This window comes from Rhinoderma darwinii, chromosome 3, assembly GCF_050947455.1.
Source record: "Rhinoderma darwinii isolate aRhiDar2 chromosome 3, aRhiDar2.hap1, whole genome shotgun sequence".
NCBI lineage: Eukaryota > Metazoa > Chordata > Amphibia > Anura > Rhinodermatidae > Rhinoderma > Rhinoderma darwinii.
The window spans coordinates 8,084,669-8,109,146 of record NC_134689.1 but is presented as its reverse complement, the minus strand read 5'-3'; the positions used below and the strand labels follow the sequence as shown (position 1 = coordinate 8,109,146).

General features: G+C 41.6%; 1 protein-coding gene across 1 annotated transcript in view; it reads left to right on the top strand.

The window, feature by feature from the left end:
* The window catches only part of SYN3 (synapsin III), a 162,285-nt gene that overhangs the window by 16,358 nt on the left and 121,449 nt on the right, over positions 1–24,478 (top strand). The window contains exon 3 of the mRNA XM_075855825.1: positions 23,166–23,255. Coding sequence (XP_075711940.1) covers positions 23,166–23,255 — 90 coding nt within the window. The remainder of the gene's footprint in view (positions 1–23,165; positions 23,256–24,478) is intronic.

Here is a 24,478-nt window from a genome sequence, read left to right as displayed (position 1 = left end):
ACTCCACCAGCAGAATAGTGAGTGCAGCTCTGGAGTATAATACAGGATGTAACTCAGGATCAGTACAGGATAAGTAATGTAATGTATGTACACAGTGACTCCACCAGCAGAATAGTGAGTGCAGCTCTGGAGTATAATACAGATGTAACTCAGGATCAGTACAGGATAAGTAATCTAATGTATGTACACAGTGACTCCACCAGCAGAATAGTGAGTGCAGCTCTGGGGTATAATACAGGATGTAACTCAGGATCAGTACAGGATAAGTAATGTAATGTATGTCCATAGTGACTCCACCAGCAGAATAGTGAGTGCAGCTCTGCAGTATAATACAGGATGTAACTCTGGATCAGTACAGGATAAGTAATGTAATGTATGTACACAGTGACTCCATCAGCAGAATAGTGAGTGCAGCTCTGGAATATAATACGGGATGTAAATCAGGATCAGTACAGGATCAGTAATGTAATGTATGTACACAGTGACTCCACCAGCAGAATAGTGAGTGCAGCTCTGGAGTATAATACAGGATATAACTCAGGATCAGTACAGGATAAGTAATGTATGTACACAGTGACTCCACCAGCAGAATAGTGAGTGCAGCTCTGGAGTATAATACAGGATGTAACTCAGGATCAATACAGGATAAGTAATGTAATGTATGTACACAGTGACTCCACGAGCAGAATAGTGAGTGCAGCTCTGGAGTATAATACAGGATGTAACTCAGGATCAGTACAGGATCAGTAATGTAATGTATGTACACAGTGACTCCACCAGCAGAATAGTGAGTGCAGCTCTGGAGTATAATACAGGATGTAACTCAGGATCAGTACAGGATAAGTAATGTAATGTATGTACACAGTGACTCCACCAGCAGAATAGTGAGCGCAGCTCTGGAGTATAATACAGGATGTAACTCAGGATCAGTACAGGATAAGTAATGTAATGTATGTACACAGTGACTCCACCAGCAGAATAGTGTGTGCAGCTCTGGAGTATAATACAGGATGTAACTCAGGATCAGTACAGGATCAGTAATGTAATGTATGTACACAGTGACCCCCACCAGCAGAATAGTGAGTGCAGCTCTGGAGTATAATACAGGATGTAACACAGGATCAGTACAGGATAAGTAATGTAATGTATGTACACAGTGATTCCACCAGCAGAATAGTCAGTGCAGCTCTGGAGTGGGTGGAGTAGGAGGTGTGGAGAGAGCTGCTGAGACTACCGTGCAGGCCTTGGATCCAGGGACTTTCCTTATTCTATCTGCCCAGGCCTCATACCATCTGCCTGGGCTTGGAAAGTACCCTGAGGGGGGTTCCATCCTAGGATGGAGCCTCAGACCTCTACCTCCCGGAGCATGCCAGCGGGGGGTAGAGGGTCATCCCAGCTGGCTGGGAATATGCAAACAGTCGCGGGGGTGAGGAGATCATCTCGGGGCAAGGCTGTCCTGGCTCCCCCTGACGCTGGAACCCTGGATAAGGGTATGGAGACGCGGTCCGGCAGGGTGATCGAGGTGTTGTCATCTGGAGAAGGACCAGCGCCGTCCGGACATTTGGATGACGGTCGTGTGGAGGAATGGGGACAGCTGAGGACCGGAGAGACGGTGGAGAACTTCAGCTCCCGTCTGGCTATGCGGTTGGAGGAGTATCGGGACCTCAGGAAGTCGCTGCAACGGCTCCGTGCGGACTTGGCGGTCGCCAGAGGAAGAGCTGCAAAAGCCTCAGGAGGTAAGAGGTCCCGATACCTTTTAAATGTGAAATCCTTGTTGGAGGAAATAAAAGAAGTGGAAGAGAGACGTGAGGAGATTTTGGCAGGCGGAGGGGTGTTTGGTGAAAAATTAAAAAATGAAGAGAGGTTTGCCGAGATGGCAGAACCTATAAAAATAGAAAGTGTGGAGGAAGACAGCAGAGCCCCAGACACAGCAAAGGAAATTGTGGGGGAGAAAATGGAGCATGAGAATGCAAAGTCCAGAGAAGGCTCAGATTCTGAGGCACCCAGGAGCAGTGAGGAGGAGGAGGGTGGACTCACAGCTGGGAGAAATCAGGAGAGTTTTGATACTGACAGTGAGCGGCCTCCAGGATTACTTACACAGATCCGTAACGTGGAGTCGCCGGTATCCTTCCAGGGATTTTGTTTTGGTGCGGAGTTACCCGCAGAGGAGGAAAAGCAAAAGAAAAAAAAATTTAAGAAGAAAAAAAAGACAAAGGAAAAAAAATCTGCTGAAGGTTCATTTAAAATGGTGTACACAGCAAGATCCTTCCTGTGCTCTGAGCCAGATGAAAGTCAGGATCAGGGCGCAGGTCCCGCAAGACCCCCAGCTCAAGCCTCTGCAGTGGGGCTGGAGCGGGAATGCGGGGAGAGTGTTACGGGTCCGGCATTAGAACACGTGGTGGTCAAAATGGCGCCGGACGCCAACCCCTGCAAAGGGGGCGGTACTGGTGGCCTGGTGACGCCAGGGGGTGTGTCCCCGTGTCCGGTTAATGGCGTGCCCGGGAAACTGGTCTCTGATGCGAGTCAGCGGTCTGGAGAACGGGTAAACCAGAAACCGGATGTGGTGTCTGAAAGCCGGAAGTCTGTCGGTGTCGCAGTAAAGCCGTCAGACGTTCCGGACAAGGGCGGTCACAGAGGGGGCTCCGGCTCTGTTGGCCACTCCTCTGTGGGAGGGGGGAGTGGTCCGGCGCCGGAGGCGGCTCCAGTGACATCAGTGGCTCCTTCGTCCGCATCACTGAAAAGTGGTGTAGGCGAGAAGGGGGCTGCTGGCGTCGGGGGCGGCGGTGGCCCCTTTCCCAAAAATGTTCCGCACATAGAAAAGATGGAGGTTAATGAGGCGGAGGGCACAGCGGGGACACCGCTTATAACATCTGGTGGCGTCCCTGCAAAGGTGCCTGATGATGCGGAGACTGAAGCAGTGTCTACCCACACAAAATGCACAGAAAAAATACAGAACATAGAACCAGGCCTGGCCAGAAGGATGACTGCAGGGGGACCTGGTGGGTTAAATAAAAAAGTTGCGGCTGTGGATGTGGGAACTGCTGGGGTTATGCAGGTGTCTGTAAATAAAGATGCTGGAGTGTCTGCTGGTAATGGGGTGTTGAGTGCTGTGTCTGTAGGTGGTGAGGTGGTGGGTGGTGGGGATGGGGTATCAACCAGGGGCAATGGGCCTGGCGCTCCTCTTGCTGTGACATCCGGCAGGTCTTATGCTGGTGTGGCAGCGGGGGGACAGCGGGCCCACCCATCTTCATCCTCAAGGTCCGGGGACGGTAACTTGCAACAACGTCTCTTGGACGCTTTAAGAGAGGGAAAGCAAACCCTAACCATAGGGGGAGTGCAGAAGGACCTGTCTTTCTGGATAGACAGATATGGTCTAAATGCCTTCCGAGAGCAACGAGGAGATCAGTGGTCGCTCCCAACAGCCGGGCAGGCTGTAGCCAGGAGGAATGTGGTCCGTCTCCGGTGGCGTGGCAATGATGCGTGCCCTCCCAGAAAGAGGGTGGTGGAGCTGCTGCTGGGGATGGGCTTCAAGGCGAGTGACATCTTTGCCTTGATACATCCTCATGGCTCGGTCGAGTTTGACATCAGCTTTGTTCACCTAGGGGGCCTTGAGGTCTTCTGGGGGAACTACGAGCTGATGAAGGACGAGCCTGGCTGGCGAGACTTTGCTGCACAAGCAATTTCTCGCCAAAGTGGTCCCAAGAGAGTGACCGTTCTTACCCGTAATGAGTCACTCTCTTGTATTGATATCATGACCTGGTTGGGAAGGTACGGAGAGGTAGTAGAGATGCCACGGAAGAACATGGATGAGTTTGGCATCTGGTCAGGGGCCTGGACGTTCATGGTTAAATTAAAGCGTCTGGGACAGACGGTGTCCCACATACCATCGTCTGCTTTCCTGGGAAGAGATCGGATCCTTGTCTTCTACCAGGGGCAGCCGAAGTTGTGTCACCGGTGTGGCGACCCCTCACATTTGAGTGCAGGCTGCAAGGTGCAGAAGTGTGCTCATTGTGGGGGGATTGGTCATCTAGCCGCATCGTGTGACCGTATTCGGTGCAACCTGTGTGGTGACTTAGGTCACCCGTTCAGTCGGTGTCCTCGCTCTGTTGTCAATGCTTGTTCCAAACCTGCGGAGGATGAAAGGAGGGAGGCCTCCGTGGGTGAGGGTGCGGGCAGGGACGATGGGGCACAGGGGCAAGGGAAGAATGCAAAGAAGGGTCCCCCTTCTCGCCAGAGAAGGGCGGAGAAGCGAAGGAAGGAGAGGATTTGGAGGGCGCTCCAGGAAACTGGGACAACCTCTGATTCGGATCTGGATGCCCCCCCTGAATCTGATGCCCCTGGGGAGGCCGAATTGAATGGGGAGATGAGGAGGATCCAAAGGGAGCAGAGGGCTGAGGACTCTCAGTCCTCCCACTATGAAAGTGTGGGAGAGGAAGAGAGGACTCAGCCTACAGCAAAAGGGACACCGGGCAAAACCCAAGGGCCAAATACATCTGGCCCCGCCCTGGCCCAGGAAGGTAAATCCTGTACCCCCCTGGTGCGCTCTACTGATCGATACCATGCTCTCGTGGACATTCCAGCCTCTCATACTAAGAGGGAGGGCATGGTAGGGCACCCTAGAGTCGTTGAGCCTCCCCTGCTGCAGGGGCCGTTGCCCCCAGAGGGGGAGGTTGACCCGGTACTTGGGGATGAAGATGGGAATAGGGTGGTGAATATGGACTCCTCAGTTTGCAAGAAGCGAGGCAAAGAAGGGGGGTCCTCATCAGATAGAGGGGGGGGTGGGAAGAAGAAAGCCGTCTAACTCAAACATCCATGATGGCGGCACCCACTCCGTTGACGCTGGCATCAATTAACGTTGCCAGCATTAAGTCAGATAGGGCGAGATTTGCAGCCTTTGATTTTCTTGGCCGAGTTGAAGCCGACATTTTGTTTTTGCAGGAGACCAGGCTGTCACTTTTGGCAGACGTCGTTAAATCTAGGAGGGAGTGGCGACGCGGGCCCTCCTACTGGTCTCTTGCGGCTGAGCCCTATAGCGGAGTGGCGGTCCTTTTCACCGCACCGGTAACATGCCGACGGATGATTGAGTTAGAAATGGGGAGGTGCTTGATCTTAGATGTCCTCATGAGGGGACAGGAATTAAGACTAATCAATATATACGGACCCCAGAGCAAATGGGACCGTAAAAGTCTCTTCATGAGGATTAAGCCTTTCCTTTTTTCAGGTCGACAAGTTATCTTTGGAGGGGACTTCAATACTGTCATGAGACCCCGAGATAGAGGAGGTTCCGGAGATAAAAAATTGACCTACGATAGTGTAGCATTAAAAAATATAGTTAGCGATGCTCGCCTGGTGGATATCCACATCAGGCATACCCCAGGCCACTCGGGTTTCACCTATCGTAGAGGTAGTTGTAGGTCTAGGATAGACAGGTTTTTTTTGAAGGAGGAAGCCATCTCTTCACCAGTGTCCGTTGTTGAGGTGGAGTTCTCCGATCACTGTATGATTATTTTCTCTTTGAACATTGCAGAGTCCCTCCAGATGGGAAGAGGTATATGGAGGCTGAATTCTACTCTCTTGGAAGAAGCGGAGATAAGACAGGCCTTTGAGGATTTTCTTCAGAGCCAGGTACCTTTGTTGGATCTCAGTGGTACTAAGTCTGAGTGGTGGGAGTTGTTTAAAGTCCGGGTGGCAGGATTTTTCCGCAGGCTCTCGAGCCTCAGGTCCATGAGTAGGTACCGCCTATATCAGGAACTGAGGAGGAAACTCGAACATCTGGTCTCAACCGGGGGTAGTGGGGAGGAGATCTCCGTGGTGAAAGCTTTGCTCAGGAGGTGTCAGTATGATAGGCACACATCTTTAGTTCTTGAGAGGGATTTCGGGAGGTACCGCTCGCCCGACCCCTACAGGAACTGTAAGATGTCAGTGAGTCGTAAGGTTGTGACAGGACTGATTGATAGTACAGGATCTCTGAAGAGATCCAAATCAGGGATCTTGGAGGTCGTCAGATCCTTCTACTCGCACCTCTTGGGGAAGCAAGATCCAAACCGAGACGAGATGTCGGCTTTCCTGGCTGAAACCATCCCTGAGCCAGGGGTAGACCCCTCTCTCGGTGTTTTGATAGACTCGATCAAGGAAGAGGAAGTGGGATTGGCGATTGATGGGCTTGCCCTCAAAAAATCGCCAGGGCCGGATGGCTTAACATCCGAGTTTTATAAGACTTTTAAAGGAACCCTAGTTCCCCTCTTGACTGAGGTGTTTAATGAGTGCCTTTCCTCGGGTACTTTGCCAATGTCAATGAGGAGGTCGGCCTTGATCGTTTTATCGAAGGGTAAAGACTCGACCCGTATTGAGAATTGGCGTCCCATAGCGCTGCTCAATACGGACAGAAAGGTTCTCGCAAAGGTGCTGTTTAATCGGCTGGTGAAGTTTGCATCCCGGCTCCTTTCGCCGGTCCAGCATTGCTCTGTTCCAGGCCGCAGCACATTTAGTGCTGTCCTCAGTGTCAGAGAGGCAGTGGAGCAGGGAAATTCTGGTCGGTGGGAGGGGTACATCCTGTCCTTGGACCAGGCCAAGGCTTTTGACCGGGTGGACCACGAGTACCTCTGGTCGGTCCTTCTGAGGTACGGCCTACCGGGGGGGTTTGTCAATTGGCTACAGACCTTATACACTGGGGCTGAGACTTTTGCGCTGGTGAACGGTTGGGTTGGAACCCCCTTTGAGGTTGGGTCTGGTGTCCGCCAGGGTTGTCCCTTGAGCCCTTTGCTATATGCGTTCGCAATTGATCCTTTTCTTAAAAGGATCGATCGTGGGCCATTGGCGGGAGTCGGGGCCGGCCTGGAGTTGCCGGAGGCCACTCAGAGGGTGGTTGCGTACGCAGACGACGTCTCCATTTTTGTCTCCTCGAGAGGGGAGGCAGAGTGGGTGATGTCGGAAGTGGAGCGTTACTCATTGGCATCTGGGTCCAAGATCAACCGGGATAAGTGCAAAAGTCTCTGGCTGGGAGGAGGAGATCCTGGTTTTGATCTCCCGGACACCCTTCCAGAGCCTCAGGGGTCTGCTAAGATCTTAGGAGTCGAATTTGGCCCGGGTGATTACCCCAAGAAGAACTGGGAGGATAGGCTGAATCTAGTTGCCCAGAAGGTCGACCAATGGAAGGGTTGGTCCTTAACCCTGAGGGAAAGGGTTCACTTGGCCAAGGCCTACCTGGTGCCCATGTTGCTTTACCTGGGCAGTGTGTGCATCTTGCCAGAACCTCTCTGGACTCGGGTCTATAGCCTGTTCTTCCAGCTGTTATGGGGGAACAGGCTCAACCTAATCAAGAGGGAGGTTACTTACCTACCAAGGACACTAGGCGGGTTAGGTATGGTTAACCCGGTGGTGTTCCTAGTGAACACCTTTGTTAAGATCAACCTGGCAAACCTCTGGCAAGAGAGGGCTCCTTGGTGGATATCCTCCTGCAGGGGGTGGTTTCGGCCTTTCTTCCAGGAATGGGAGAGAGGAGGGCAAGTGAAAGACCTGCGTACACCTCACGGACATCTCCCGGCTTATGCCACCCTGGCGCTGAAGATTGTTCGCCGGTGGGGTCTGGAGGTGTGGGAGATCAGGACCATGTCGAGAAAATTTCTTGACAGGAGGGTCCTGATGACCCACTTCCAGAAGCCCCTGGCGCTCAAAGACTGCCCAAGTAGTGACCTCGGGGTGGGATTAAAACTTTTAAATTCAGCGAGGATTCCCCAGAAGTTTTGGGATCTGGCTTGGCGTTGCTTCCATGGGAGACTGTATGTGAGGGACAATCTAAAGTGCAGAAGCTCTGATGATCGGGATTGCCCCCGGGAGGAGTGTGGCGGAGTGCTGGAAAGCATGGAGCATTTCCTGCTTCATTGCCCTTTCAATACAGAGGTATACAAAAGGGTGGGAGCCTCCATTGGTTGGCCAGGCCTAACCAGCCTCTCCTATGCTGGGTGGGCCTATGGAGTGTTCGGAGCCCTCGGTGGTAGGGACCATTGCACCTTGTTTCTAGTCAGTATAGTGGTCAGGCACTTTATGTGGAATGCACGATGTCTAGTTTCTACCCAGAAGAAAATCCTCCTAGTGGATGAGGTTGTTAGCAATATCATGGGTGACCTGGTGAAGGTGCATTCTTTGGAGGTTGGCAGATTGGGAGCATCCAAAGCCTCTCGTCTTTGGAGGGGCTTTTCCTTTTGGGTGCCTTAATGTGTCTGCCTTCATGAGGGAGGGGGAGTCGTCACCGGTGCTCAACTGGAGGTGGGGGTCTGCGTTCCGCTGAGGCACCAATAAAAAATATAGCGATAGGACTCGGAATAAGGGAAAGGTGAGGGTCAGCATAGGGTCAGCTTTCAATAGGGTCAAGAAAGGGCTAGTAATAGGGTAAGGAGATAGGGCAAGCGATAGGGAGGGTGCAGCGGTGGACGTGGTACCTTGGCCTCTGGGGGGGAGCTGGGGGGGGCTTTCCCTTCTCTCTATCTGGTGATGGGCTAGGTAAGCACTGGAAGATTTTTGTTTTGTTTAGGATTGAAATGGCAGGAAAAAGGTTTACAAGCGACCGAACTTGGTGCTTTCGGGTACGGTGTATTTTGTATATGGTTTGGTATTTGGACAGGTTGGTGACGTGTATTGTATTATAATGTAGAAATGTTGTTAGAATAGGGATAGACTTAAGGGGGTTAATAGATAGGTTGGGAGGGGGTCGGGGGGGGGGGGGGGTTTGCCTGACCCAGCCCCGGACTATGCGGACATGGGAGGACATGGGGCGGGGGGCTGGGCTGGGGTGTTGGGTGTGGTGGTGGGGGCCAGCATCTGGACTATGCGGACGTGAGAGGACATGAGGCGAGATGCTGGCTGGGGTGGTGGAGTTTAGGTAAGAAGGGTAAGGTTAGGGAAAGTCAGGATGTGTATAGTGTGTTTAAAAAAAAAAAAAAAAATATATAAAAATAAAAAATTAGAAAAAAAAAAAAAAATTGGGATTAGTATTATTATATTTTGGATTTTTTGGGTTATTATTATCATTATTTTATTATTATTATGTTGTTGTTTTATTATTATTATCATTATTATGTTGTTTTTTTAGGCCCTTGGTTGACGCGGGTCGGGGGATTTTCTGTTGGTACTTTTGATTACGTTTATATGATGTTTGTATATATTCTAGTTATTGTTTAGTTTCGGATGAAGTGTAGATGTAAGTATATAAGAGTGGGGTGTATGTGGCCGGGTCTGGTATAGTTTTCTCTTCTCATATACAGAGATGTATATAAGAAAATTTGTTTATAAGAATTGGGTTGTGACTTTTTGGTTATATGGAATTAGTTATGTATTTGTTTTTCAGTTTATGTTTTGTAAATTTATATAAAATAAAGAGATACAGGATGTAACTCAGGATCAGTGCAGGATAAGTAATGTAATGTATGTACACAGTGACTCCACCAGCAGAATAATGAGTGCAGCTCTGGAGTATAATACAGGATGTAACTCAGGATCAGTACAGGATAAGTAATGTATGTACACAGTGACTCCACCAGCAGAATAGTGAGTGCAGCTCTGGAGTATAATACAGGATGTAACTCAGGATCAGTACAGGATAAGTAATGTAATGTATGTACACAGTGACTCCACCAGCAGAATAGTGTGTGCAGCTCTGGAGTATAATACAGGATGTAACTCAGGATCAGTACAGGATAAGTAATGTAATGTATGTACACAGTGACTCCACCAGCAGAATAGTGTGTGCAGCTCTGGAGTATAATACAGGATGTAACTCAGGATCAGTACAGGATAAGTAATGTATGTACACAGTGACTCCACCAGCAGAATAGTGAGTGCAGCTCTGGAGTATAATACAGGATGTAACTCAGGATCAGTACAGGATCAGTAATGTAATGTATGTACACAGTGACCCCCACCAGCAGAATAGTGAGTGCAGCTCTAGAGTATAATACAGGATATAACTTGGGATCAGTACAGGTCTCCCAGATGACTAAATGGCAAATCTTCCGAGTTATGGAACACTAGAGAAGTTGAGGGATAACCCCTGTGGCAGCTGCAATGGCGGCCATATTGGTTGCCACTCAGCTTTTTCAGGAACAGATAACCAAGATATGGCCGAATAAAATCTATCAACTTGTATTTTGTGGGGAGTTCTGTATAATGGTTGATTCCAGGTTAGAGGACGTGAGCGTTGTGAGACAAGATGACAGGGACAAGGAGATCAGACGCCTCGAGGAGGCGCGGGACTGATCCCTGATACAGAATGATGATAACTCCGAATAAATCCAGTTCTCCAGTCAAAACAAAAGCTTGTTTTCCTTCCTCCTGTCGCGCCTCGGCCTTGGTGTGATGCTGGCAGCCATGTTTTCTCTTTGCCCGCTTGCCAAGAATAATGAGCTGTGCCCTGTGTTATTAGTAAGATGAGACTGGCCGAGGACATGAGCATGGCAGGTACAGGCATGTCAGAGGTTAATAAGGGTTGTCAAATCAGTCACAATAATTAGTGAGAGCATGATGGGAATGCAGAGGTAGCAGAGCTGAATGTGTCAATACATGTGGTTATATCACTCTGTTATCTGTGGATTTACATAGGACTGCAGGTTAACCGATTGCATTGTCTTAACACATGTGCAAACAATGCAGAGATTAGAGTTCAATAGCAAAATCAGCTCTGCTACATCTTGGCAATAAATCTATAGCAAATTTAGCTCTGCTGTCTATTGAGCTGTTTCTTTCAATTCCACACCATTTGCAAGATCCCTGCTCTCTGTCAGTGAATGGGAACATTCAGAGGCTGAAAACTGTCCTAACCTCGTCTGCTCATATGACTGCAGTTTGTTATAGTTTATCACTATAGGCAACTCTCTGTGAGATTGTACATCTTACCTAATCGGATACATTGTAACTAGCCCAGCAGCTGTGTGAGCAGGACTAAATCATCTTTTTATCCTTTGATTGTAAACAAGCATGTTTCCATTTGCTGACCGCAAGCAGGGATCTTGAAAATGGTGAGGAATAGAATTTGCACCATACAGAGGGCACAGAAGGGTACAAGAAGAGTTTCATATCTCAACCCAAAATTTGTCTCTTGCTGCCCCATTAATCACATTTTTGTAAAATACATTTAGTTGGACAATCCCTTTAAGTGAGTAGGGGGAGGGGCGGTGACTACTACTCTAAGCAGATTTTAGACTCAGGGAATTAGCAGTCACTCTTCTAGACCATGCAGCTTTGTCCATGACATAAATGAAATCTATACCGATTCTATCACTGTGTCTACTAGACCTACCCTATCTCCCATATAGATGGGCATTTTTTTCCAATTGTAGATGGAGTTGCCCTTTAAAAGGGTTCTCCGCATTAAACAATCTCTACTTGTTAGAACGATTGCCTTACAATAAGCTGAGCACAAATTTGTCTCCCTGCCAGGATCCCCAGCGATCAGCTATGATCTGTGTGCAAACCTGTAAGAGTTCAATGTCCCTACAGCGCCACCACAGGAGAAACTAAGTATTACACAGTGCCCATTTATATCAATGTGTTGTCTGTGTAATGCAGGACAGGGAAGGTTCTCCAAAGAGAGAGAGAGACGCTCTATGTATCCGCTCTCCTTCTCTCTGACAAAGAGATGAGGATCCTGAACAGAAGACCCCCCTCTAATAACTCAGAATTCCCTAATAGGGTGTCTAAATAAGGATAGTAATGGAGATCTCAGTGGTAATCAAATTAATAGAATTATTTCTCCCCCATCTTCTGTATATAATTATATATGTACAGCTGGTATAATATATATCTTCTTGTATATAGTGATATGGAGCATGCTGGTATAACCTGGGTATCTCCTGTATATAATTATATATGTACAGCTGGTATAATATATATCTTCTTGTATATAGTGATATGGGGCATGCTGGTATAACCTGGGTATATTCTGTATATAATTATATATGTACAGCTGGTATAAGTTATACATCTTCCTGTATATAGTGATATGGAGCATGCTGGTATAACCTGGGTATCTTCTGTATATAATTATATATGTACAGCTGGTATAAGTTATACATCTTCTTGTATATAGTGATATGGAGCATGCTGGTATAACCTGGGTATCCTCTGTATATAATTATATATGTACAGCTGGTATAAGTTACACAGCTTGTATATAGTGATATGGAGCATGCTGGTATAACCTGGGTATCTCCTGTATATAATTATATATGTACAGCTGGTATAATATATATCTTCTTGTATATAGTGATATGGGGCATGCTGGTATAACCTGGGTATCTTCTGTATATAATTATATATGTACAGCTGGTATAAGTTATACATCTTCTTGTATATAGTGATATGGAGCATGCTGGTATAACCTGGGTATCTTCTGTATATAATTATATATGTGCAGCTGGTATAAGTTATACATCTTCTTGTATATAGTGATATGGAGCATGCTGGTATAACCTGGGTATCTTCTGTGTATAATTATATATGTACAGCTGTTATAAGTTATACATCTTTCTCTATATAGCGATATGGAGCATGCTGGTATAACCTGGGTATCTTCTGTATATAATTATATATGTAAAGCTGGTATAAGTTATACATCTTCTTGTATATAGTGATATGGAGCATGCTGGTATAACCTGGGTATCTCCTGTATATAATTATATATGTACAGCTGGTATAAGTTATACATCTTCCTGTGTATAGTAATATGGAGCATGCTGGTATAACCTGGGTATATTCTGTATATAATTATATATGTACAGCTGGTATAAGTTATACATCTTCTTGTATATAGAGATATGGAGCATGCTGGTATAACCTGGGTATCTCCTGTATATAATTATATATGTACAGCTGGTATAATATATATCTTCTTGTATATAGTGATATGGAGCATGCTGGTATAACCTGGGTATCTTCTGTATATAATGATATATGTACAGCTGGTATAAGTTATACATCTTCTTGTATATAGTGATATGGAGCATGCTGGTATAACCTGGGTATCTTCTGTATATAATTATATATGTACAGCTGGTATAAGTTATACATCTTCCTGTATATAGTGATATGGAGCATGATGGTATAACCTGGGTATCTTCTGTATATAATTATATATGTACAGCTGGTATAAGTTATACATCTTCTCGTATATAGTGATATGGAGCATGCTGGTATAACCTGGGTATCTCCTGTATATAATTATATATGTACAGCTGGTATAAGTTATACATCTTCCTGTATATAGTGATATGGAGCATGCTGGTATAACCTGGGTATCTTCTGTATATAATTATATATGTACAGCTGGTATAAGTTATACATCTTCTTGTATATAGTGATATGGAGCATGCTGGTATAACCTGGGTATCTTCTGTATATAATTATATATGTACAGCTGGTATAAGTTCTACATCTTCTTGTATATAGTGATATGGAGCATGCTGGTATATCCTGGGTATCTTCTGTATATAATTATATATGTACAGCTGGTATAAGTTATACATCTTCTTGTATATAGTGATATTGAGCATGCTGGTATAACCTGGGCATCTCCTGTATATAATTATATATGTACAGCTGGTATAAGTTATACATCTTCTTGTATATAGTGATATGGAGCATGCTGGTGTATCCTGGATATCTTCTGTATATAATTATATATGTACAGCTGGTATAAGTTATACATCTTCTTGTATATAGTGATATGGAGCATGCTGGTATAACCTGGGTATCTCCTGTATATAATTATATATGTACAGCTGGTATAAGTTATACATCTTCCTGTATATAGTGATATGGAGCATGCTGGTATAACCTGGGTATCCTCTGTATATAATTATATATGTACAGCTGGTATAAGTTATACATCTTGTATATAGTGATATGGAGCATGCTGGTATAACCTGGGTATCTTTTGTATATAATTATATATGTACAGCTGGTATAAGTTATACATCTTCTTGTATATAGTGATATGGAGCATGCTGGTATAAACTGGGTATCTTCTGTATATAATTATATATGTACAGCTGGTATAAGTTATAAATCTTCTTGTATATAGTGACATGGAGCATGCTGGTATAACCTGGGTATCTTCTGTATATAATTATATATGTACAGCTGGTATAAGTTATACATCTTCTTGTATATAGTGATATGGAGCATGCTGGTATAACCTGGGTATCTTCTGTATATAATTATATATGTACAGCTGGTATAAGTTATACATCTTCTTGTATATAGTGATATGGAGCATGCTGGTATAACCTGGGTATCCTCTGTATATAATTATATATGTGCAGCTGGTATAAGTTATACATCTTCTTGTATATAGTGATATGGAGCATGCTGTTATAACCTGGGTATCCCCTGTATATAATTATATATGTACAGCTGGTATAAGTTATACATCTTCTTGTATATAGTGATATGGAGCATGCTGGTATAACCTGGGTGTCTTCTGTATATAATTATATATGTACAGCTGGTATAAGTTATACATCTTCTTGTATATAGTGATATGGTGCATGCTGGTATTATCTGGGTATCTTCTGTATATAATTATATATGTACAGCTGGTATAAGTTATACATCTTCTTGTATATAGTGATATGGAGCATGCTGGTATAACCTGGGCATCTTCTGTATATAATTATATTGGTACAGCTGGTATAAGGTATACATCTTCCTGTATATAGTGATATGGAGCATGCTGGTATAACCTGGGCATCTTCTGTATATAATTATATATGTACAGCTGGTATAAGTTATACATCTTCTTGTATATAGTGATATGGAGCATGCTGGTATAACCTGGGTGTCTTCTGTATATAATTATATATGTACAGCTGGTATAAGTTACACATCTTCTTGTATATAGTGATATGGAGCATGCTGGTATAACCTGCGTATCTTCTGTATATAATTATATATGTGCAGCTGGTATAAGTTACACATCTTCTTGTATATAGTGACATGGAGCATGCTGGTATAACCTGGGTATCTTCTGTATATAATTATATATGTGCAGCTGGTATAAGTTATACATCTTCTTCTATATATTGACATGGAGCATGCTGGTATAACCTGGGTATCTTCTGTATATAATTATATACGTACAGCTGGTATAAATTATACATCTTCTTGTATATAGTGATATGGAGCATGCTGGTATAACCTGGGTATCTTCTGTATATAATTATATACGTACAGCTGGTATAAGTTATACATCTTCTTGTATATAGTGATATGGAGCATGCTGGTATAACCTGGGTATCTCCTGTATATAATTATATATGTACAGCTGGTATAAGTTATACATCTTGTATATAGTGATATGGAGCATGCTGGTATAACCTGGGTATCTCCTGTATATAATTATATATGTACAGCTGGTATAAGTTATACATCTTCTTGTATATAGTGATATCGAGCATGCTGGTATAACCTGGGTATCCTCTGTATATAATTATATATGTACAGCTGGTATAAGTTATACATCTTCTTGTATATAGTGATATGGGGCATGCTGGTATAACCTGGGTATCCTCTGTATATAATTATATATGTACAGCTGGTATAAGTTATACATCTTCTTGTATATAGTGATATGGGGCATGCTGGTATAACCTGGGTATCCTCTGTATATAATTATATATGTACAGCTGGTATAAGTTATACATCTTCTTGTATATAGTGATATGGACCATGCTGGTATAACCTGGGTATCTTCTGTATATAATTATATATGTACAGCTGGTATAAGTTATACATCTTCTTGTATATAGTGATATGGAGCATGCTGGTATAACCTGGGTATCTTCTGTGTATAATTATATATGTACAGCTGGTATAAGTTATACATCTTCCTGTATATAGTGATATGGAGCATGCTGGTATAACCTGGGCGTCTTCTGTATATAATTATATTGGTACAGCTGGTATACGGTATACATCTTCCTGTATATAGTGATATGGAGCATGCTGGTATAACCTGGGCATCTTCTGTATATAATTATATATGTACAGCTGGTATAAGTTATACATCTTCTTGTATATAGTGATATGGAGCATGCTGGTATAACCTGGGTATCTTCTGTATATAATTATATACGTACAGCTGGTATAAGTTATACATCTTCTTGTATATAGTGATATGGAGCATGCTGGTATAACCTGGGTATCTTCTGTATATAATTATATATGTACAGCTGGTATAAGTTATACATCTTCTTGTATATAGTGATATGGAGCATGCTGGTATAACCTGGGTATCTTCTGTATATAATTATATATGTACAGCTGGTATAAGTTATACATCTTCTTGTATATAGTGATATGGAGCATGCTGGTATAACCTGGGTATATTCTGTATATAATTATATATGTACAGCTGGTATAAGTTATACATCTTCTTGTATATAGTGATATGGAGCATGCTGGTATAACCTGGGTATCTCCTGTATATAATTATATATGTACAGCTGGTATAAGTTATACATCTTCTTGTATATAGTGATATGGAGCATGCTGGTATAAACTGGGTATCTTCTGTATATAATTATATATGTACAGCTGGTATAAGTTATACATCTTCTTGTATATAGTGATATGGAGCATGCTGGTGTAACCTGGGTATCTTCTGTATATAATTATATACGTACAGCTGGTATAAGTTACACATCTTCTTGTATATAGTGATATGGAGCATGCTGGTATAACCTGGGTATCTTCTGTATATAATTATATATGTACAGCTGGTATAAGTTATACATCTTCTTGTATATAGTGATATGGAGCATGCTGGTATAACCTGGGTATCTTCTGTATATAATTATATATGTACAGGTGGTATAAGGTATACATCTTCCTGTATATTGTGATATGGAGCATGCTGGTATAACCTGGGTATCTCCTGTATATAATTATATATGTACAGCTGGTATAAGTTATACATCTTGTATATAGTGATATGGAGCATGCTGGTATAACCTGGGTATCTCCTGTATATAATTATATATGTACAGCTGGTATATGTTATACATCTTGTATATAGTGATATGGAGCATGCTGGTATAACCTGGGTATCTCCTGTATATAATTATATATGTACAGCTGGTATAAGTTATACATCTTCTTGTATATAGTGATATGGAGCATGCTGGTATAACCTGGGTATCCTCTGTATATAATTATATATGTACAGCTGGTATAAGTTATACATTTTCCTGTATATACTGATATGGAGCATGCTGGTATAAACTGGGTATCTTCTGTATATAATTATATATGTACAGCTGGTATAAGATATACATCTTCTTGTATATAGTGATATGGAGCATGCTGGTATAACCTGGGTATCTCCTGTATATAATTATATATGTACAGCTGGCATAAGTTATACATCTTCTTGTATGTAGTGATATGGAGCATGCTGGTATAACCTGGGTATCTCCTGCATATAATTATATATGTACAGCTGCTATAAGTTATACATCTTCTTGTATATAGTGATATGGAGCATGCTGGTATAACCTGGGTATCCTCTGTATATAATTATATATGTACAGCTGGTATAAGTTATACATCTTCCTGTATATACTGATATGGAGCATGCTGGTATAAACTGGGTATCTTCTGTATATAATTATATATGTACAGCTGGTATAAGATATACATCTTCTTGTATATAGTGATATGGAGCATGCTGGTATAACCTGGGTATCTTCTGTATATAATTATATATGTACAGCTGGTATAAGTTATACATCTTCTTGTATATAGTGATATGGACCATGCTGGTATAACCTGGGTATCTTCTGTATATAATTATATATGTACAGCTGGTATAAGTTATACATCTTCTTGTATATAGTGATATGGAGCATGCTGGTATAACCTGGGTGTCTTCTGTATATAATTATATATGTACAGCTGGTATAAGTTATACATCTTCTTGTATATAGTGATATGGTGCATGCTGGTATTACCTGGGTATCTTCTGTATATAATTATATATGTACAGCTGGTATAAGTTATACATCTTCTTGTATATAGTGATATGGAGCATGCTGGTATAACCTGGGTATCTTCTGTATATAATTATATATGTACAGCTGGTATAAGTTATACTTCTTCTTGTATATAGTGATATGGAGCATGCTGGTATAACCTGGGTATCTTCTGTGTATAATTATATATGTACAGCTGGTATAAGTTATACATCTTCCTGTATATAGTGATATGGAGCATGCTGGTATAACCTGGGCATCTTCTGTATATAATTGTATTGGTACAGCTGGTATAAGGTATACATCTTCCTGTATATAGTGATATGGAGCATGCTGGTATAACCTGGGCATCTTCTGTATATAATTATATATGTACAGCTGGTATAAGTTATACATCTTCTTGTATATAGTGATATGGAGCATGCTGGTATAACCTGGGTATCTTCTGTATATAATTATATACGTACAGCTGGTATAAGTTATACATCTTCTTGTATATAGTGATATGGAGCATGCTGGTATAACCTGGGTATCTTCTGTATATAATTATATATGTACAGGTGGTATAAGTTATACATCTTCTTGTATATAGTGATATGGAGCATGCTGGTATAACCTGGGTATCTTCTGTATATAATTATATATGTACAGCTGGTATAAGTTATACATCTTCTTGTATATAGTGATATGGAGCATGCTGGTATAACCTGGGTATCTTCTGTATATAATTATATATGTACAGCTGGTATAAGTTATACATCTTCTTGTATATAGTGATATGGAGCATGCTGGTATAACCTGGGTATATTCTGTATATAATTATATATGTACAGCTGGTATAAGTTATACATCTTCCTGTATATAGTGATATGGAGCATGCTGGTATAACCTGGGTATCTTCTGTATATAAATATATACGTACAGCTGGTATAAGTTATACATCTTCTTGTATATAGTGATATGGAGCATGCTGGTATAACCTGGGTATCTCCTGTATATAATTATATATGTACAGCTGGTATAAGTTATACATCTTCTTGTATATAGTGATATGGAGCATGCTGGTATAAACTGGGTATCTTCTGTATATAATTATATATGTACAGCTGGTATAAGTTATACATCTTCTTGTATATAGTGATATGGAGCATGCTGGTGTAACCTGGGTATCTTCTGTATATAATTATATACGTACAGCTGGTATAAGTTATACATCTTCTTGTATATAGTGATATGGAGCATGCTGGTATAACCTGGGTATCTCCTGTATATAATTATATATGTACAGCTGGTATAAGTTATACATCTTGTATATAGTGATATGGAGCATGCTGGTATAACCTGGGTATCTTCTGTATATAATTATATATGTACAGCTGGTATAAGTTATACATCTTCTTGTATATAGTGATATGGAGCATGCTGGTATAACCCGGGTATCTTCTGTATATAATTATATATGTACAGCTGGTATAAGTTATACATCTTCTTGTATATAGTGATATCGAGCATGCTGGTATAACCTGGGTATCCTCTGTATATAATTATAAAACCACCGAAAAAGGCCATACTTACAAATGGACACAGCCAGGTCAGAAACGCTGATGAAGGAGTGAACAGGTGCTTAAATAATAATAGCCACTCCCACTGGTCTTGAGGGGAGTGGTGTGTGGTGCATGGGATGTGTAGTAAGAAATAATAAATGAATAGTGTGTGTGCAAGTGTAATACTATAAGTGAAATATAGGGGGCAGTAATGAGTGAAGTGCCTCAATAGAAATAAATGGATAATGGGGTGCAAGTGTGTGGAACATGGAGGGATAGTGTGTACGTCATGAGGCACAACGTGTATAGCCAGGTAGAAGCCTATTTGTGACGCCTTGTATATAATTATATATGTACAGCTGGTATAAGTTATACATCTTCTTGTATATAGTGATATGGGGCATGCTGGTATAACCTGGGTATCCTCTGTATATAATTATATATGTACAGCTGGTATAAGTTATACATCTTCCTGTATATAGTGATATGGAGCATGCTGGTATAACCTGGGTATCTCCTGTATATAATTATATATGTACAGCTGGTATAAGTTATACATCTTCTTGTATATAGTGATATGGAGCATGCTGGTATAACCTGGGTATCCTCTGTATATTATTATATATGTACAGCTGGTATAAGTTATACATCTTCTTGTATATAGTGATATGGAGCATGCTGGTATAACCTGGGTATCTTCTGTATATAATTATATAAGTACAGCTGGTATAAGTTATATATCTTCTTGTATATAGTGATATGGAGCATGCTGGTATAAACTGGGTATCTTCTGTATATAGTTATATATGTACAGCTGGTATAAGATATACATCTTCTTGTATATAGTGATATGGAGCATGCTGGTATAACCTGGGTATCTCCTGTATATAATTATATATGTACAGCTGGTATAAGTTATACATCTTCTTGTATGTAGTGATATGGAGCATGCTGGTATAACCTGGGTATCTCCTGCATATAATTATATATGTACAGCTGGTATAAGTTATACATCTTCTTGTATATAGTGATATGGAGCATGCTGGTATAACCTGGGTATCCTCTGTATATAATTATATATGTACAGCTGGTATAAGTTATACATCTTCCTGTATATACTGATATGGAGCATGCTGGTATAACCTGGGTATCTCCTGTATATAATTATATATGTACAGCTGGTATAAGTTATACATCTTGTATATAGTGATATGGAGCATGCTGGTATAACCTGGGTATCTCCTGTATATAATTATATATGTACAGCTGGTATAAGTTATACATCTTCTTGTATATAGTGATATGGAGCATGCTGGTATAACCTGGGTATCCTCTGTATATAATTATATATGTACAGCTGGCATAAGTTATACATCTTCTTGTATGTAGTGATATGGAGCATGCTGGTATAACCTGGGTATCTCCTGCATATAATTATATATGTACAGCTGGTATAAGTTATACATCTTCTTGTATATAGTGATATGGAGCATGCTGGTATAACCTGGGTATCCTCTGTATATAATTATATATGTACAGCTGGTATAAGTTATACATCTTCTTGTATATAGTGATATGGAGCATGCTGGTATAACCTGGGTATCCTCTGTATATAATTATATATGTACAGCTGGTATAAGTTATACATCTTCCTGTATATACTGATAAGGAGCATGCTGGTATAAACTGGGTATCTTCTGTATATAATTATATATGTACAGCTGGTATAAGATATACATCTTCTTGTATATAGTGATATGGAGCATGCTGGTATAACCTGGGTATCTTCTGTATATAATTATATATGTACAGCTGGTATAAGTTATACATCTTCTTGTATATAGTGATATGGACCATGCTGGTATAACCTGGGTATCTTCTGTATATAATTATATATGTACAGCTGGTATAAGTTATACATCTTCTTGTATATAGTGATATGGAGCATGCTGGTATAACCTGGGTATCTTCTGTGTATAATTATATATGTACAGCTGGTATATGTTATACATCTTCTTATATATAGTGATATGGAGCATGCTGGTATAACCTGGGTATCTTCTGTATATAATTATATATGTACAGCTGGTATAAGTTATACATCTTCTTGTATATAGTGATATGGAGCATGCTGGTATAACCTGGGTATCTTCTGTGTATAATTATATATGTACAGCTGGTATATGTTATACATCTTCTTATATATAGTGATATGGAGCATGCTGGTATAACCTGGGTATCTTCTGTATATAATTATATATGTACAGCTGGTATAAGTTATACATCTTCTTGTATATAGTGATATGGACCATGCTGGTATAACCTGGGTATCTTCTGTATATAATTATATATGTACAGCTGGTATAAGTTATACATCTTCTTGTATATAGTGATATGGACCATGCTGGTATAACCTGGGTATCTTCTGTATATAATTATATATGTACAGCTGGTATAAGTTATATATCTTCTTGTATATAGTGATATGGAGCATGCTGGTATAACCTGGGTATCTTCTGTGTATAATTATATATGTACAGCTGGTATAAGTTATACATCTTCTTGTATATAGTGATATGGAGCATGCTGGTATAACCTGGGTATCTTCTGTGTATAATTATATATGTACAGTTGGTATAAGTTCTACATCTTCTTGTATATAGTGATATGGAGCATGCTGGTATAACCTGGGTATCTTCTGTATATAATTATATATGTACAGCTGGTATAAGTTATACATCTTCTTGTATATAGTGATATGGAGCATGCTGGTATAACCTGGGCATCTTCTGTATATAATTATATATGTACGGCTCGTATAAGTTATACATCTTCTTGTATATAGTGATATGGAGCATGCTGGTATAACCTGGGTATCTTCTGTATATAATTATATATGTACAGCTGGTATAAGTTATACATCTTCCTGTATATAGTGATATGGAGCATGCTGCTATAACCTGGGTATCTTCTGTATATAATTATATATATACAGCTGGTATAAGTTATATATCTTCCTGTATATAGTGATATGGAGAATGCTGGTATAACCTGGGTATCTTCTGTATATAATTATATATGTACAGTTGGTATAAGTTCTACATCTTCTTGTATATAGTGATATGGAGCATGCTGGTATAACCTGGGTATCTTCTGTATATAATTATATATGTACAGCTGGTATAAGTTATACATCTTCTTGTATATAGTGATATGGAGTATGCTGGTATAACCTGGGTATCTTCTGTGTATAATTATATATGTACAGTTGGTATAAGTTCTACATCTTCTTGTATATAGTGATATGGAGCATGCTGGTATAACCTGGGTATCTTCTGTATATAATTATATATGTACAGCTGGTATAAGTTATACATCTTCTTGTATATAATGATATGGGCATTTTTAGTATCTTTGTTGCTTCTAATTACCTAGGTTGTAGCATACGTGAATCCTTTGGAGCATGGTGACCTTATGTCGACTTGTCGCCATGATGAACCGATGACTTGTGGTGTATTTAATAATAATGTGGCGGCTTCAGATAACTTGGGGCCCCCGCACATTTGTGGCCAGAGTTCTCATAATGTCATTGTCTTTCCAGTTTTCACAGCTCATAAAGATCTTCCAGAGATTGGGTGCCGAGAAGTTTCCCTTGATCGAGCAGTCTTTCTACCCAAACCACAAGCAGATGGTGAGTGACACTGGTTTCCCATTTGGGTCTAGAATCAGACGGGTGATGTCTCTGGATATAGGCAGGAGATGACTATGGCAGATAATAAGTCGGATACTTGTTAATGTGACCTGTCATAGGAAGCTGTCCGCTGTGATGTAGCTGGTGCCGGGAAAGAGTAAACTGTCCCCTAATTGACTCTGTCAGAGATACAAGATGTCAAAGATGAACTTATTTAATTAGAAACACTTTCCCATAATTCACTGCATGTGTCACCCACATGGCTGGTTATGTAAACACATGATCAGGACACAGGCGCCAGCTATGCCATGTCTACTGTGTGAATTACTGTCTGTATGGGTATAAATTTCATTGATGATGAGATTACTGACAGACTCGCACTCCATTCTTTATGTCGTGGGTTATTTATCGGACAGGTGGGTGTTTCCTGTCCAGTCCTATTGCCTATCTGGATATAGGTGGCGCCAGATGTGACTAGTGGCCACTGAAATCTCTGTGCTACTGAATCCTTATGAACGGTCAACAGTTTCTTGTGGGACCAGCAGATTTGTCCTTTAGACCTCTTCTACCTTCAGTTTCCAGGGCAGGAAATAACTTCCTGGCACCTACCGTTGTCAGCCATGTCGGCTCTTATGGAGCTGTCTTTCTGTCATCCGGTCACCCTCTCACTTCCACTCTTAACACCTGCTTTATTGTAAGACCAGCTGATTTGTCCTTTAGACCTCTCCTACCTGCAGTTTCCGGGACAGGAAAGTTTCCTGGCACCTACCATTGTCAGCCATGTCAGCACTTATGGAGCAGTCTTTCTGTCACCCAGTCACCTAGAGGATCTTCCCCCTTCTTTCCTCAACACTCCCTAACAGTCGACCAACCCTTTGCCCTCCAACCCTTCTCATTGTGCAGAGACAGATACAGGAAGGGATTGTCTCACCATGGACGATTCCTTTAATCTCATGGTTTCGGCACCCAAAACTCTGCCATACGGCTGATCCTGCTCTGGCTCATCAGCAGGGGACCCCCTATATGAAATCCATATGCCTTTTATATGGCCCTAATAGGGCAGATGGACACAGGGGTTGGCATTAGGAGAGTAACATTAAGTGAGAAAATCTCTGGTACTTGAAAAATGAAGCCTCTGTCATTATTTAGGCTAATTTCTCTGTCTGTGCAGCGGTCACCTGATTTATTTTTTACTGGTGGTTTAGTTGCTTGCAAGTATCATT